The sequence below is a fragment of the Antedon bifida genome, chromosome 3 (genome assembly GCF_963402885.1).
Source record: "Antedon bifida chromosome 3, ecAntBifi1.1, whole genome shotgun sequence".
NCBI lineage: Eukaryota > Metazoa > Echinodermata > Crinoidea > Comatulida > Antedonidae > Antedon > Antedon bifida.
Window position 1 is genome coordinate 3,988,088 of NC_136228.1, and position 15,396 is coordinate 4,003,483.

A 15,396-nucleotide genomic window follows, 5' to 3' on the forward strand; every position below is an offset into this window, starting at 1 on the left:
TTTACATGGACATAATTTCGAGTCCAGTAATCGTTATTAGAAAATAAAAAAATAATTAATGCAGCAACTCCAAATAATGAAGTAAGTGTCAAGTTGTCGACTCCTCCCGCAACGGACGCCACCAAACGGGCTTTTTATTTTATTTGTCTCATTATTCTACTCTGATGCCTCAAAATCCTCTTGTGATGTATTGTCCCCCAATAACATGAAAATGAAGATTAATTAAAACTTTGAATAGGCCATTTCACAATAAAGTTAATTACTTCGGTAGAAAAAACAACAAAATAATGTTTTCACTTTTACTTTAAATGGCAAAATAAATAAATTCAACCTAATATGTGACATTAAAATGGCATATTCAACAAAACATTTAAACACATTATTTTTTCAGGGGGACAATACAGTATATACGTACCTTTTAAGCAAATTGAAGACGAGAAATAGTAGGGTACGTAAATTAGACCCAGAGGTACCAAATATACACAGGGTCTTGTTTTATAAGTAGATTTGATTTGGATTCCGTTAATTTAACAAACCTTTAACAAAAAGTTAATGTTGCGACATGCCATTTAAATCTAGTTTGATCAAATTTAAATTTCGTATTTTTATTTGCGCAATGTGAAAATAGAGTATCTATCATTTTGATTTAGCGCCCTCTATATTATTCTAAGTTTATAAACTTAACAACGTATCAAACAGTAGAGTAAATGGACGATACCACTCTATCGAAAATGCGTTTCATTTAGCTTGCTGAAAATATTAATAAGCCTAGATATTTACGCTTAAAAGGTAGTATTGCATTTAAAGTTAACGATAATAAAGTATGGGATCTAATAAAGTTGATGATGAAGATAATAATAACAGCAAATTTGGTAAGTATCTGTATGAACCAACAACAAGTGCATGTGTTTTTGATAGGAAAGGCTAGGCCGACTAAGTAGGCGCAGTAGGCGAGAGGATGATGGGCAAACCATGGGAAGACGGTGGTTTGGTTTCTTCACTGATTACCAATGACCATCTGCTTTGTTTAACAAACTTGGCCTAGAAAGTATACAATTATAATGCACTATACATTTTTGTTTGTTGTCTGATTATATTTTAATTATAATTAAATGATAGCCTAGGCCTATTAGGCTATTGCATGTTAAGTTTAAAGCATTAAAAATATTGATATTTAAAGGAAGAGATCATTTAAGAAAAATAAGAAATATAACTAACAAAAGATTTATTTATGATTGAATGTAGGCCCTACTAATTCTTTCATATTTTTTAAATTTTATTTTTAGGGAAACCAACAAAGTATGATCCAAATTTTAAAGGACCGATTCAGAACAGGTATGTACAATTATTGAATTTAACGTTTTGAATAATTTACATAACATAATTATTCCGTATTTTTAACCAATGTTTTTTTGTATTTTTGTTTGTTTTAGGAGCTGTACAGATGTTATCTGTTGTATTATTTTTGTAGCATTTATTGTTGGAATGTTTATTACTGGATATATTGGTAAGTATAAAAAAACTAGTTCGTCTACATGACGAGCCTGAATGTTGCTGAGCTAAATAAGAACGTGATTAGATCAACCTTGATGGCAAGTCAGTGTCAAGGAAAACTGTATTGATTGTGACGGTGATTAAAACATTTGTATACAGTAGGCCAGTGAATACGTCGCACATTAAGTGCCTATTGTTTGATAAGATTGGCCTATTGCCTATTGTTATAATTTCCATCACATTTACTAACTAAAATACTAATTACTGTAGAATAAATAAGTAAATTTAGTATTGCCTTTCTTAACAGTAATTAACATTTCTTAATTATTTTGTGATGTGAATTGATAGATATTGTCTATTAATGTCTTTTTCATCACATTCACTAACTAAAATACTACAGTAATTATAATAAATATAAGTAGATTTAGTAATCACAAAGTATTGTCCTTACCAGTAATTACAATTCTTAATTTATTTTGTGATGTGAAATGATATAATATATTGTCTATTATAGTCTTTTCCATCACATTAATTAAAATACTAATTATAATAAATAATAAGTAAATTTAGATCACAAACTATTGTCCTTATCAGTAATTAGAATACTTAATTTTTTTCTGACTGTGATGTGAACATATATTTCAAGATTACATTTTAAAAACTGGCACTACTACTACTACTACTACTACTGATACATACGGAATTAAAAAAAAGATTGTTGCAAATAGTGAGGTCATTCAGGTAGTAATGTTTGCCCAAACTGTTGTTGTTCACAGCATGAACCCCTCCTTTGTGACACCCCTATTCAAGGAACACTCTTAAGGGAACACATACCTTTGAATCAAATGAGGGGTATTATTAAATACATTTAATATTTGTTTATTAAACATTTGGCAAATAGCCCAATAGGAAACCATGGGCCAATGGCCCAACACAGAAGTGGGTACCTCTTGAAACAATAATTATAATAAATATTTTAAAAGTATATACAAAAACAGAATAAACTGGACAATAAAATTAACAAGAACAAATTATGTCACATCATACTGTATACATACAGTATGTTGTATGTGATATGTATGTATTATGGAAAACCATTATTCAGGGAACACACTACTAATGGGACACTTCGTCTACACTATCAAACTTTATGTGATAACAAAAATGTGATGTGCCCTTATGGTCATGTCACTACCATATTTGGGCATATCACTACCATTTGGGTATATCACTACCATATTTGGGCATATACTACCATATTTGGGCACTTTGTTTTATTTCAGTATTTGAAGTAGGAAACATTGATACATACTTTACACAGTTAGTTAGTTAGTAGCATTTGGTGTTTGATAAGTCAATAGTATTATCAGTATTTAACAAGATTCAAGTGCGTACAGTAATATTCCTTTATGAGTATTTAACAACAACTCTGAGATAGCATTGTATAATATAAGTTACAGTATATCACTGTCAATTATTTGAAACAGTATAGACATGTTTGTGTTTTTTTCGTTTTGGTAAACCATAAAAAATAGACTTTATATGTTGCTACATTTTTGGTTTACCAAAAAAAAAACCCCCAAACATAAATAATTTGAATTTGAACATTTGAAAAAAAACCAATATGTTTAGCTAGATACCCACATCACTGAGAACACCTGTGAGTTATGTACTGGCTGGTCTATGCACCTTAAATTGCTGGTAAACGGAAGCAGTGATGTGGGTTCGATTTGGTTTTGTTTTTTATTCAGTTTTTGTCAAATTTATCAATTAATAGTATTTAGGTTTAAAGTTAATTTGTTTCATGGTTTTTCACAAGCGCATTGATCACTTTAGTGGATATGTGCGCTGTATAAATCTTATTATTATTATTATATGAACATATGTCATATTCTTTATAGGATTTCTTGGAATGGAATAATGAATAACTTTTTTTGTATCGTAGGATGGAGTGATGGTGACCCACGCAAACTCGTGTACCCGACGGATTCCATGGGTCAAATATGTGGATACACCGGAGATGTTAGGTAAGTGATGAAAATGCTTGTTATTTTACTTACAATACATTCAACCCCACACACGGAGACAAACACCTAAACCCTCTTTGTAAAAAGAAAATATTGTTCGAATAATTGTTTTTCTAATTAAATTTAAATGATGAGATAGGAACTTAGCAAATTCACGGAAACAAAACCTAAAACCGCTTTGTAAAAAGAAAATATTGTTTATATTGTTTTTCTAATTTAATGATGAGACACGAACTTAGTAAATTACTAATATTAATAATTGTAAAATGTTAATCATGGTTATAATTTTTATGATGCTGTGTGATAATAGGATGTGTTAGTGCTTCATATTTTTGAAAACAAGTACATTTTGTTTAATGGAATAATCCAACATCAAGTCTTTTTTGCCAATCTCAATTATGACATTTTTCGTATTGGTTCTGATCAAACCTCTTAAGATATTCATAAACATTTTTAAATATGATGAATTTACCATTTCTTTTCTGCAGGCTACATTCATTTGTTAGATAATCTTTGAATTAAAACTATTTTAACATTTTTTTTGCAGTGAAAAGCCGTATTTATTTTTCTTTGACATGTTGCAGTGTGCAAGTGGTAGTGCAACGTTTCAATTCCAATGTCCCACAACACAGGTAAAAGAAATTCCTATTTATGTTTCCATTTAGGGACCATCTCTGATCCCACCTCATTTCATTTCCAGTGTCCAACCTCATTTCAGCCTCACACTGTTACCAAAAATTCTTATGTGTTTAGGGAAACCTGTAACACTTTAATTATTACTGTACCGTTGATAATTCCCGTTCTTTGTTTTTTCTAGTGCATGACACTTGACTCGACCAACCTTCCATCACCTAATAAGAAATTAACAAATACATAAGATATGATTTAGTAGGCGTTCACCATCATTATGATATTTAATTTGACTTATAGGCTCATAGAAAAAGGACACAAACAAAGTAGATGTTTAAATTCAGAAAACCTGAACAATAATGTAAAGGACTGATTTAGGATAGTACACTGTCATTATGGCATTTGTCTTAGTCAGCCTTCCATAGACTTTAAATTAGAAACTTTAGAACTAATTTTACTAATATTCCACCAACACCATCATGATATTTAATTTGACTTAACCAGCCTTCCATAGACTGTAAATTAAAAAAAACCTAAAACTATTTCATAAAGGACATAGGACTAATTTAGTAATAGTACACCATCATTACAACATTAATTTGACTTAATCAGCCTTCCATACTTTAATAGCTTTTCAAGGAAGCCTTTTATACATTTACAATGAGTACTACGACATTGACATCATAGCCCTTGTATAGCTACTTCAAGTCTTATTATTCTCTAGATCAATAGTTGAAAGCCAAACACAATACACTCGCGTCACATACAGTAATTAGTGTAAATGGTAGCTATGGTAGCTGTCGCAAACAAATAACAAAGCCAGGGTGTTCGTATTATTGTAAACCTACATATAAATACCCTATACATATATAGGTCTGTTCCATACCCTAAGGAAAGTAACTAAATATTAATGTATTTTATTTATTAATTATAACACTTAATAATAACACAGTCAATCTTCAGCAATTTTATTTCAATAATATTTATTAATAATATTAAAGTTGCTACTTTTTATGACTGTTTTACTTTATTGTTTTGATTTAGCTTTTTGCTTATTTTAGTTTGTATCTCCATTGAGATCCAGCCACTGATACCCACAGCATTGTCATTTTTTCAGTGCTTATTTTATTTAGTATCTTCATTGAGATCCAGCCACTGATACCCACAGCATTTTCATTTTTTCAGTGCTTTTTTTATTTGTATCCATTGAGATCCAGCCACTGATACCCACAGCATTGTCATTTTTTCAGTGCTTATTTTATTTAGTATTTCATTGAGATCCAGCCACTGATACCTACAGCATTGTCATTTTTTTCAGTGCTTTTTTTATTTGTATCCATTGAGATCCAGCCACTGATACCCACAGCATTGTCATTATTTGTCTTTGGATTAATAATATTATTATATATATAATTTATTTATAAGTAATATTATTTTACCTTATTTTAGTTTTATCAATAATGTACGGTATATTAAAAAATATTATAATTTGTTATTGAATCAGTTATTTATTTAAAAATATGGTATTTGTATTTAATCATTTCTAATGGTAGTACACCCAGAATAAACAATAAAGGAACTTTAAAAATTAAGAAATAAAAAAAAAATTACTGTACTATAATAACGTTACTAGCTGAGAGGGAACAAAGAAGCCTAAAGCCATTTTCACCAAAAAATAAATGATATTTACCTCCCAGGACTACTCGTAAAATGTACAAATAGCAATGACAAAAAGTTTTTTACAATAAAAAAAATGGAATAAAATAAAAGTAATGCTTTCTTTATAGGGAAGCTCTTAACTTTTCAAAAACATGATTGCTTTTAATCGGTTAATAATTTTGATTACACTCTAGTGTATAGTGTTGCTATGAGTTATGAATAGATTGTTACTATTGTTACCATGGTTACTAATCCATAACAATGGATACATAATAGGATCGGTGTGTATTTAAGTGTATTGAGTTCCTTTTTAGTGTGTAACAAAATAATGCATTCAGTCTCCACTTGCTATATTATTCATAATTCCTAATACTGTAAATTTACTGAGAGGTAAATTTGTAGGCTTTTCAAAAGATCTGTATTTGTATTAAATTAATAGCGTGATAACAATAAATACTAATATTTAACAATAAATACAATAATTATTACTTCAAGAATTACTAATTTCCATATAGTATAATATTAATTAGATTTCTACATCACATTTACTCATTTAAGCACACAAACCAAGCCATCCTCATAAAAAATCCGTAATAATTGATTCGTTTAGTTAATTGCAATAATCTATTGTGTTGTTGTCATGACAATCAGTGAATATAAATGTTGTAATAAAACATTAATTATTGGATTTTGTGATAAAGCAGTTTACATTACACAGTGTTGTTCTTTAATAAATTAAAATGTTACATTATTTTCATTCATGAATAATTTTAAAATCCTTGTTTAGATTCTATGTTTCTATGTTTTTAAATTCATAATTATATTTATACTTAATTAAACCTAATTTATACTTAATTAAACTTAATTTATACTTAATTAAACTTAATTTATACTTAAAAAATTATATTTATCTTTATTATTTCTTTTAATTATTTTAATTGTACTGTATTCATACAGTGAGAGCTATTAAGAAAGATATGGGTCGGGTTATACTGTAATTAAGTACAACAAAATGGGTTGGTGCTTATACCCAAAAACCAGCATATGTTGGTTCGATATCCACATCATTTCATCAATTCATTTTAATTGTTTATGGGGACAGTACATCTTTAATTATTTTGTACAAATTTGTTTTTGATAGATTTGTGTTGAGAAGTGTCCAACTGAGACGTTCTCACCGTATACTCAACTGTTGAATGGCGCTCTGAGCTCTGATGGCAGCGACGTAGAATGGGATAAATTTTTATGCGAATATGGATTTAATCCTCAAGTGGAATTTGTCAGTGGTTCTTATGTAAGTTTACGAGTGACTGTACTGTAGGATTGTGGGAAAGCCGGTCGGGATTTGATTTATTTCGATACTGTACCACATGTGAACAAAAACGGATAAAAACGAAACAAAAAACACTATCATTTTGTATGGTACCGGGGATAGTCCTCTAAATCCTCAAAGGGGATTTAGATCCTTAGGGGTAAAAAACATTTTGTTTAATGATTAACTTTTAAATTTAAATTTTTCATTTTTAGCAAGGGCTAGATGGTTTACTTCGGATGTTGGATGATGAGAAGTGTGCCCCCTATTACCTTGAGAGTTCCAATTGTAAGTGTTAATTTTGCTTAATTTAAATATTTATAATAACATGTTTATTACTTTTAATTTATTATTATTATTTATAATTTATGCTTTGTTTATTTGTAGTTTTGTACATTATCTCCACTGATAACCAGAGCATTTTTTCAGTATAAATTGCTTTTGATTTAACATAAACATCAAAATTATGTAAACTTACATGCCAAATTAATTTTAATTTTTAACTACAGTTGCAGACCGATGCTTACCCACAATCCTACTGGAAGCCGTGTCGTCAATTGGTAGCGTGTTGGACAGTGTTAATGGTACGCTAAAAACTCCAACAAACTCTAACATTACGTCAAGCAATGTTGCTGATCTATTTGGAACGTAAGTTACATAATTTTGTTTCTTGTTTTAATTTTGGCAAGGATAGCCCTCCATACCTTACCAATACCATCCATTTAAAATTTATATATTGTATTTTGTTATACTATTTTTAGGGCTGCTAAGTACTTTCTAGAGCTTCAGTCAACAGCGTCTGTCATATATGAAGATGTAGTGGGTTCGTGGTGGCTTATATTAACGTAAGTAATCATATGATTATCTAACTTTCACCATTTTATTTAGGTTGTAATGTTATTAATATTTTTTTTTCAACTTCTCACTAAAGCGTGGTTCTCACTAGCGACGCAACACAAGGATGTAACGTAACGCAAGTGAATTGACCAATCACAAGCGATGGCTTATTCGCTTGTGATTGCTAACTGTCTATAACTTCACTTGTCATTGGTTAAATGGGACAAACAGGAGGTAAACACCTCTAAAACGGTCCAGTCCCAATTGCACAGTGGCTGTGTGTGACAGTGACTGTGTGTGTGGACTCGTATACCGGGGTAACCCCCTACTTGTCTCAAAATTGGTGTGTACACTGGACCTACGGTTTATAGTCTTTATCCGAGAAGACTCATTCTACCACCAGGAACCATTGAGCGAGTAAGCCTCGAACGCTTGCTGATATTATGGCAACGTAATTACGGTTCAACTGTCTTAACCATTCGGTCACTCACTCGCATAATATACACTTTATATTAAATATACGATATGGGCTGCTACTTTTTCGTCAATATTTTATCATGTGACATATTTTCTATACTAGGTTCATGGGTGTCTCGATGCTTGTCGCCTTGATATACATAATTCTGATGCGTTGGTTTGCGGGCATCATTGTATGGGTTATGATATTTGGCACGTTCGCACTACTGGGATGGGGTATGTATTTTTATCCATTTTATAACATTATTTAAACTAAATGACAAAAGAACCCTACAAGTTAATGTAATTCTAAAGCTCTGTCTACAGTATTAAACTATAGTTTGACAAAAAAATGTGATGTGCACAAATATGGTGGTGATATGCTGAAATATGATAGTGATATGACACCATATCCATATATGGCACATCACATTTTTTTGTCACATAAAGTTTGATAGTGTAGACAGAGCTTAAAGCGTGGTCTTGTATCAGTGTTATGCGCAATTTGAACGATTTGAAATTGTACAAATCGTTTAAATCACGCATAACATCAGTACTGGCAAAACCTCACCTGTATGTTCTGTCTGTAAACATTTGTTTTAAATTATTTTTTAAAGGTATTTATTACTGTTGGAAACAGTATTATGAACTTGAAAACATTGAAGGATCTGATGCGGCCGTGGCATTTACTACTGATTTAAACAGCTACCTGCGCTTACAGAAAACTTGGCTTGCATTTGGTAAGTGAATTTTAAGGCCTTCAGCTCAACTTAATTTCCATCTAAGCATTCTCACCTAAGGAGACTTTGTAAGCCTTCCAGTAGACCTACTAAATATTGCCACTTTGGTCTTCTTTGTCTGCCACCCCATTTGATAATGCCATCCCCAACTCTTTGGCTTTCACAAATATTTTGTGTTCTATATAAATCAAACAATTGATACCATTTCAGCTGCTAAAGCTAACTACAACTCTCAATAGTTTAAAGCATGTCTGTTTGTTTATTTCCAGGTATTACATTCTGTGCAATCCTTGTCATCTTGTTGCTCCTGACACTGTGTCTCTGCAATCGTATTCGGGTTGCAATTGCACTCATCAAAGAGGCTAGCAGGTAATATCATATCCAATATTTACAGTACCTTGAACTTACCTTGAAAATTAGGAATAGAGAAGTGAGGTTATTTGTTCCTTCTATGTCATAAATATTAACTAATTAATTAATAGTTAATAATGTTAATAATCATAATTTTAATTAGTATAATTAATTATTCTTAATAATCATAATTATTGTTAAAAAATATTGATTATTTAAAGTCATAATTTTTATTTAAATACTAATTATTTTTGTTTACATAATTTTCTTTCTATTTCAGAGCTATCACTCACATGTTATCTACGTTATTTTGGCCGTTGTTCCCGTTTCTTCTTCAGTTGATTGTTCTGTCTTTATGGGCAGCCATTGCACTGTATCCTTTATTCACAACAAGCAAATAATATTTTAATTAATTTACAACTTAATTCAAAAGAATCAATAAAATAAGAATATGCATGATTTTGAGACACAGTCGTCACAAAGTCGCAAACAGCTATAATTTAAAATTGATTGTTTGTTAAAATTGTGTCTGTGTTTAGTTGGTAACCTTGACAATTTGTTAGATACTTGGCAAGCGCTGGTGCTGCCACCTATATCACGGCTGCTGTTCCGGATGATGATGCCTATAACCTGACAAATGGGTCTGACTGTACAAAGGACGTAAGTAATGTCAAAGTTCAACACAACCACTAGTAATAGTCCAGAAAAAAACAAGTTGTCTTGGTTCCCTAGAAAATATAAACAAATTGCACTACTGTACATTTAAGAAAATTAATATAATAGAATTACAGGCGATTCTCCAAATTGTTTTCTGTGTATAACTGTGGTGTTTTTTTATATCCCCCTGCAATCTCAAAATTTGTGTCCACATCCCCATATTGGCCATTACAAGCCACTACTGTCACTCCACCCACTAGCAGTGATGTAGCCTTCCACAAGAAATAAAGTGGTGCGGTTTTCGCAAGAAGAGAGAACAATCTCAAGTTCAAGCCACTGAGTTGTCAATGGCCTCTGTCAAAAAGTGGTCAGGTTGAAACCTCACCAACCGTACTGGTTGCTACGGCCCTGACTAGTGTTAAATTGAATATTTGAACACCTTGGTATTCATTATTTTTCAACAAATCTTTTTTCAACTCATCACTTAAGTTTAATTTTAACATAGCTTCCCAAAACAAAATATATTAAACCCAATTTGTCAAATTATTGTCAGTTCAAATATTGATGTCTTTTTTTCTAGACTTTTGAGACGGACTATCCCAACACCACAGCCTTATGTTTGTTTGAACATTATGGCCTGGACAACTTCTATCTGTACCTGCAAATCTACAATTTGTTTGGTTTGTTTTGGCTTCTTGCGTTTGTCTCAGCTCTTGACCAAGTCTGCTTAGCTGGTGCGTTTGCTTCTTACTACTGGGCTTTCACTAAGCCTGGTGACATACCAGCATTCCCAATTGTTAAGTCGTTATATAGAGCAATAAGGTAAGTTTAGCATTCAACTAGTGTTGTAAGCCTCTCTTAAATTCTGGAAAAAATGCTCTTTACTTATCATTATTCTCAAACTTAAAATATAGAATTGTTAGTATATATTTTGTGTGTGATGATGCGGTAGAGGGTTCCTAAAAAATCTTTAAAAGTGTCTTTGAAATTAAGAATAAAATCAATACGATTCTCGAGGTAGAATTGAGCCATGGCCGTGATGATACAGTATATCTGAGAAATATTGTTGTTCACTCAGACAAAAGGGAGATTTTGTTTTATGCAGATGGCGCATAAAAAGATAATTTCATGCTTGCTCACGTTTTTACTTGTAGTAAATGCTGCGTTTGTGAAAATGAACTTCATAAAGCTCTGTCTACACTAGTTTAACAAAAAAAGTGTGATGTGCCCATACAGTATATGTTAGTGATATGACATTATCATGTCCATATATGGGCACATCACATTTTTATGTCACATATTTGATAGTGTAGACAGAGCTTAATAGAGAAACATTGCATTGTATTTCATCTGTTACATGGAAAAAGTATTCTGTTTCAATTTGTTTTGTGCATTTACCAATAGATGAAATAAATAATATTTTTTCTGTATAGGTACCATCTTGGGTCGTTGGCTTTTGGATCTTTCATCATTGCAGTCATCCAAATGATCAGAGTTGTGTTGGAGTACATTGATCACAAGCTTAAAGGCTATGAGAATGCCTTTGTCAAATTCCTTATCAAATGCCTCAAGTGCTGTTTCTGGTGCCTTGAAAAGTTTATGAGATTCTTAAACAAAAATGCTTATATTCTGGTAAGATTTTCAATAGTGTTTCTTTCTTTCTATACAAATATAATATTTAAACATAATACATTATGATAGTTCTAGCACAGAAATGGGATAATTTATATTGAAGTGAGGGAAGCAGTGATGGTTTTGGTACAGTAGGTCTGATTTTCACAGTAAATGCAATACAATGGTTTAGTAGTGCATTAAAAACGTTAACCCAACTCACAAGGATTTGAATGAATTTAATTTATTATTATTATTTTCAACAGATTGCTGTCTATGGGAAGAACTTTTGTACTTCAGCAAAGAATGCATTCTTTCTCCTTCTTAGGAATATTGTGAGGTAAAGATAGTTTATACAGCATAGATTTTACAACAACTGATTAATTCCTTTCTTTGAATCAAGTCAAATGATAATAACTGGTTTGGTCAAGACTAGAACTTGTCAAAACTAGTCATTTTAATGACTTGTCAAAACTAGTCACAACTTGTCAAAACTAGTCAACTTGTCAAAACTAGTCAACTACTCACAATTTGTCAAAATAGTCAACTTGTCAAAACTAGTCAACTTGTCAAAACTAGAACTTGTCAAAACTAGTCACAACTTGTCAGACTAGTCAGCTTTGTCAAAACTAGTCACAACTATATTTTAATGATTTACACTAAATCTGAATTTTGATTTTGTAGAGTTGCTGTGATTAATAAGGTGACAGATTTCTTACTTTCTTTTGGGATATTGACGGTCATGGCAGCGATGTCCATCGGATCGTTCTACTACTTCACAAACAATCTCTCCTGGGTGTCAGATGTTCTGCCTGTTCCAGAATTAAATTATTATTGGACGCCAGTCATAGTAAGTAGACATCTTAAATTTTAATGAGTTAGAAGATTTTTCCAAAACTTAAAGCTCTGTCTACACTATCAAACTTTACACTATCAAACCCATATATAGACATGGTGATGTCATATCACTACCATATTTGAGCATATCACTACCATATTTGGGTACATCACACTTTTTTGTCAAACTAGTTTGATAGTGTAGACAGAGCTTCATTGTTCTGTATAACATGCAAAATAGAGTGCATTTTTATTTTAATATTCATTGAAAACTAGTACTATCTCTATTACAGTATAATAACAAATTATATTTTCTATCATGAAATGGTAAATTGTGTTAAACAATAATTGTGTTTTGTTTCAGATAATCGGAATTGGTTCGTTTTTCGTTGCCAAGATTTTCTTTGGTGTTTATGACATGGCTGTAGATACACTCTTTCTCTGTTTTCGTAAGTATTATTTAATTTTGACGATGACAGTAGTTTATTGTGATTGTAAAAGTTTAAAGATGTACTATTGTTTCTCTTTATCTGAAAAAACTAATAGTAATACTCATTCATTGAATCGATTCAGCCAATCATCAGCTAAGCCTCACTAGCCAATCACCAGACACTACATTCCTTCCTTCTTTTCTTTTTCTTCCTTGAGTATAAACTAAATTATGCTGTTGTCAGATGACATATGTATAAGTACTAATTTTGATTAATTCTTCAAATGAGTTCAGTTCCATATTTGTTGTTCCCATTTTCATGTTTGTTATTCCACTTCTTTAAAATAAAAACAAATTTTGTGATACCGCTTACAGTTATACATACAAACAGAGAAAAAATATTTCAATATTTGATGAGTGACACAGCTTCTTGAAATTATTATTATTACAAAAGGAAGTCAATAATACCCTTTCTTTCTTTGTTTTTAGTCGAAGATTTAGAAAGACATGATGGGTCCGCTGAGAAGCCATACTTCATGAGCAAAGAACTAATGAAAATCGTCGGCAAAAAAAATAAGTTTGAAGATGATAAAAGTTAGATGGATCTTGTATTGTGCTCCAAAAATATACCACCGTCCAAAAAAGATAATCAATTTGAAACGTCCTGACGCTAATAAAAGAAGTTTATAAAAAGAGGAATATAATTTTTAAGTATTGTTTTAATTTAATATATTTTAAGAAAATGTTGAATTGTTATTTTATTTACAGTAGGTATAACAGTAGTAGTAGATGTGTGCAAAACCTATAATGTATAATTATATGACCGTCCAAAAAGCCACTCCAAATGACTTTAATTATAAAGTTTATAAAGGAATAACATTTTATATTTATATTGTTTTTGATTTAATATATTTTAAGAAGAATTAAAATTCTTTAAATATTTTATCCACAGTAGGGTAGATTTGTTATTTGAAAATATGTACTATAAGATAGGTATGTAGAAAACGTATAATAAGAAATCGTACCTTATTCAGGGTGAACCCAGATGCTGTAGTTGAACCACCAATCCATTTCTTGATTGTAGGACAATTTCTTGATTCATTTTTGTTTTAATTACAATAATTATGAAGATGGTATTATCCCATCAGATGAGAATAAAGTTTGTGTGCTAATAATCATTGAAAACTAAAAAGGCAAAATATTTCTTATAATGGTGTTTTCATTTTGGAATTCTACCTCAAAATGTCAAGGCGCATTAATTAACTATTAAAAAATACTAATACTAAAATACATGCTACTGCGTAATAATACAGTCTATATAATTATGTTTGATTTAATGTTTATAAAATGACGATTGAACGAAGAAACCAAAAAGAGGTTGGAGATAGTTATAGTTTGTAAATAATTACTGCGTATGACCTATTAAAGTGCCATGAGACCGGGATATAACATGGATATAACATTTTGGAGGAAGTAAGGGGTGGGATTGCATTCATTAAAAGGTACCAGACACTTGTGTCTGAAAATAGCCTAAATTGGGGGATGGGATTATACTTGAATTGCATTCATTAAAAGTTACTAGACAGTTGTGTCTTAAAATACCCTAAATTATGGGGTGGGGTTATACCCGAGCTTGGGATAATACTTGGTCATATATAGTAATATCGTATCATTTTTAATACAAATGTCCTTCCATACACAGAATATTATAGTTATGTGAGTTATAGTTTTGTAAATATATGCAATGCAATATTAATCCCCTTGACTAGGTTTACCTTGTAAAAAAGAGGCATAAGTTTTGTAGAACATTTATATAAGGTATGAATAGTTCTATAATAAGTATTTCTTTGTAATAATATGTGTATATAGCAGTCATTATTCACCTTGTTATAGAGTAACTATACGTTCACAGTACAACATTTATTTTGTATAAGTCAACTATCCCAATATACATTCTTCAGATGGCCTAAAGCTCTGTCTACACTATCAAACTAGTTTGACACACAAGTGTGATGTGCCCAAATATGGTAGTGATATGCCCAAATACGGTAGTTATATGACATCATGTCCATGAGCACACCACATTTTTTTTTTCACATAAAGTTTGATTGGCCGTAATATGTCATGGTTTTCTGGAAAGTCTGGTATTCTGAATCTGTTTTTAATGGTAAAGAATTTGGGACGCCTTTTTGACCTCAAGAAAAGTCTGGTATTGGAGGAGTTTCTGGTTTTTACATGATTCGGTATTCGGAGAGTTGACTGTGTATGGTATAATAGTTATTTTTGATTATCTGTGTAATAATGTGCATGACTCAACTTGATGTAATGTCATTGAAAAATAATACGGTAGCTATG

General features: G+C 31.0%; 1 protein-coding gene across 1 annotated transcript; it reads left to right on the forward strand.

Moving 5' to 3' along the window:
- The first annotated feature begins 721 nt into the window (after positions 1–721).
- Positions 722–13,872, forward strand: LOC144838704 (choline transporter-like protein 2). Its single transcript, XM_078694154.1, has 20 exons — positions 722–872; positions 1,287–1,335; positions 1,434–1,507; positions 3,440–3,521; positions 4,069–4,153; positions 6,952–7,104; positions 7,338–7,410; positions 7,632–7,770; positions 7,884–7,967; positions 8,540–8,652; positions 9,033–9,155; positions 9,425–9,524; positions 9,787–9,879; positions 10,070–10,166; positions 10,744–10,985; positions 11,597–11,795; positions 12,041–12,114; positions 12,459–12,624; positions 12,976–13,060; positions 13,531–13,872. Exons 1-20 carry the CDS (start codon positions 824–826, stop codon positions 13,638–13,640), a joined length of 2,190 nt encoding a protein of 729 aa, XP_078550280.1. The 5' UTR covers positions 722–823; the 3' UTR covers positions 13,641–13,872.
- Positions 13,873–15,396: the final 1,524 nt, after the last annotated feature.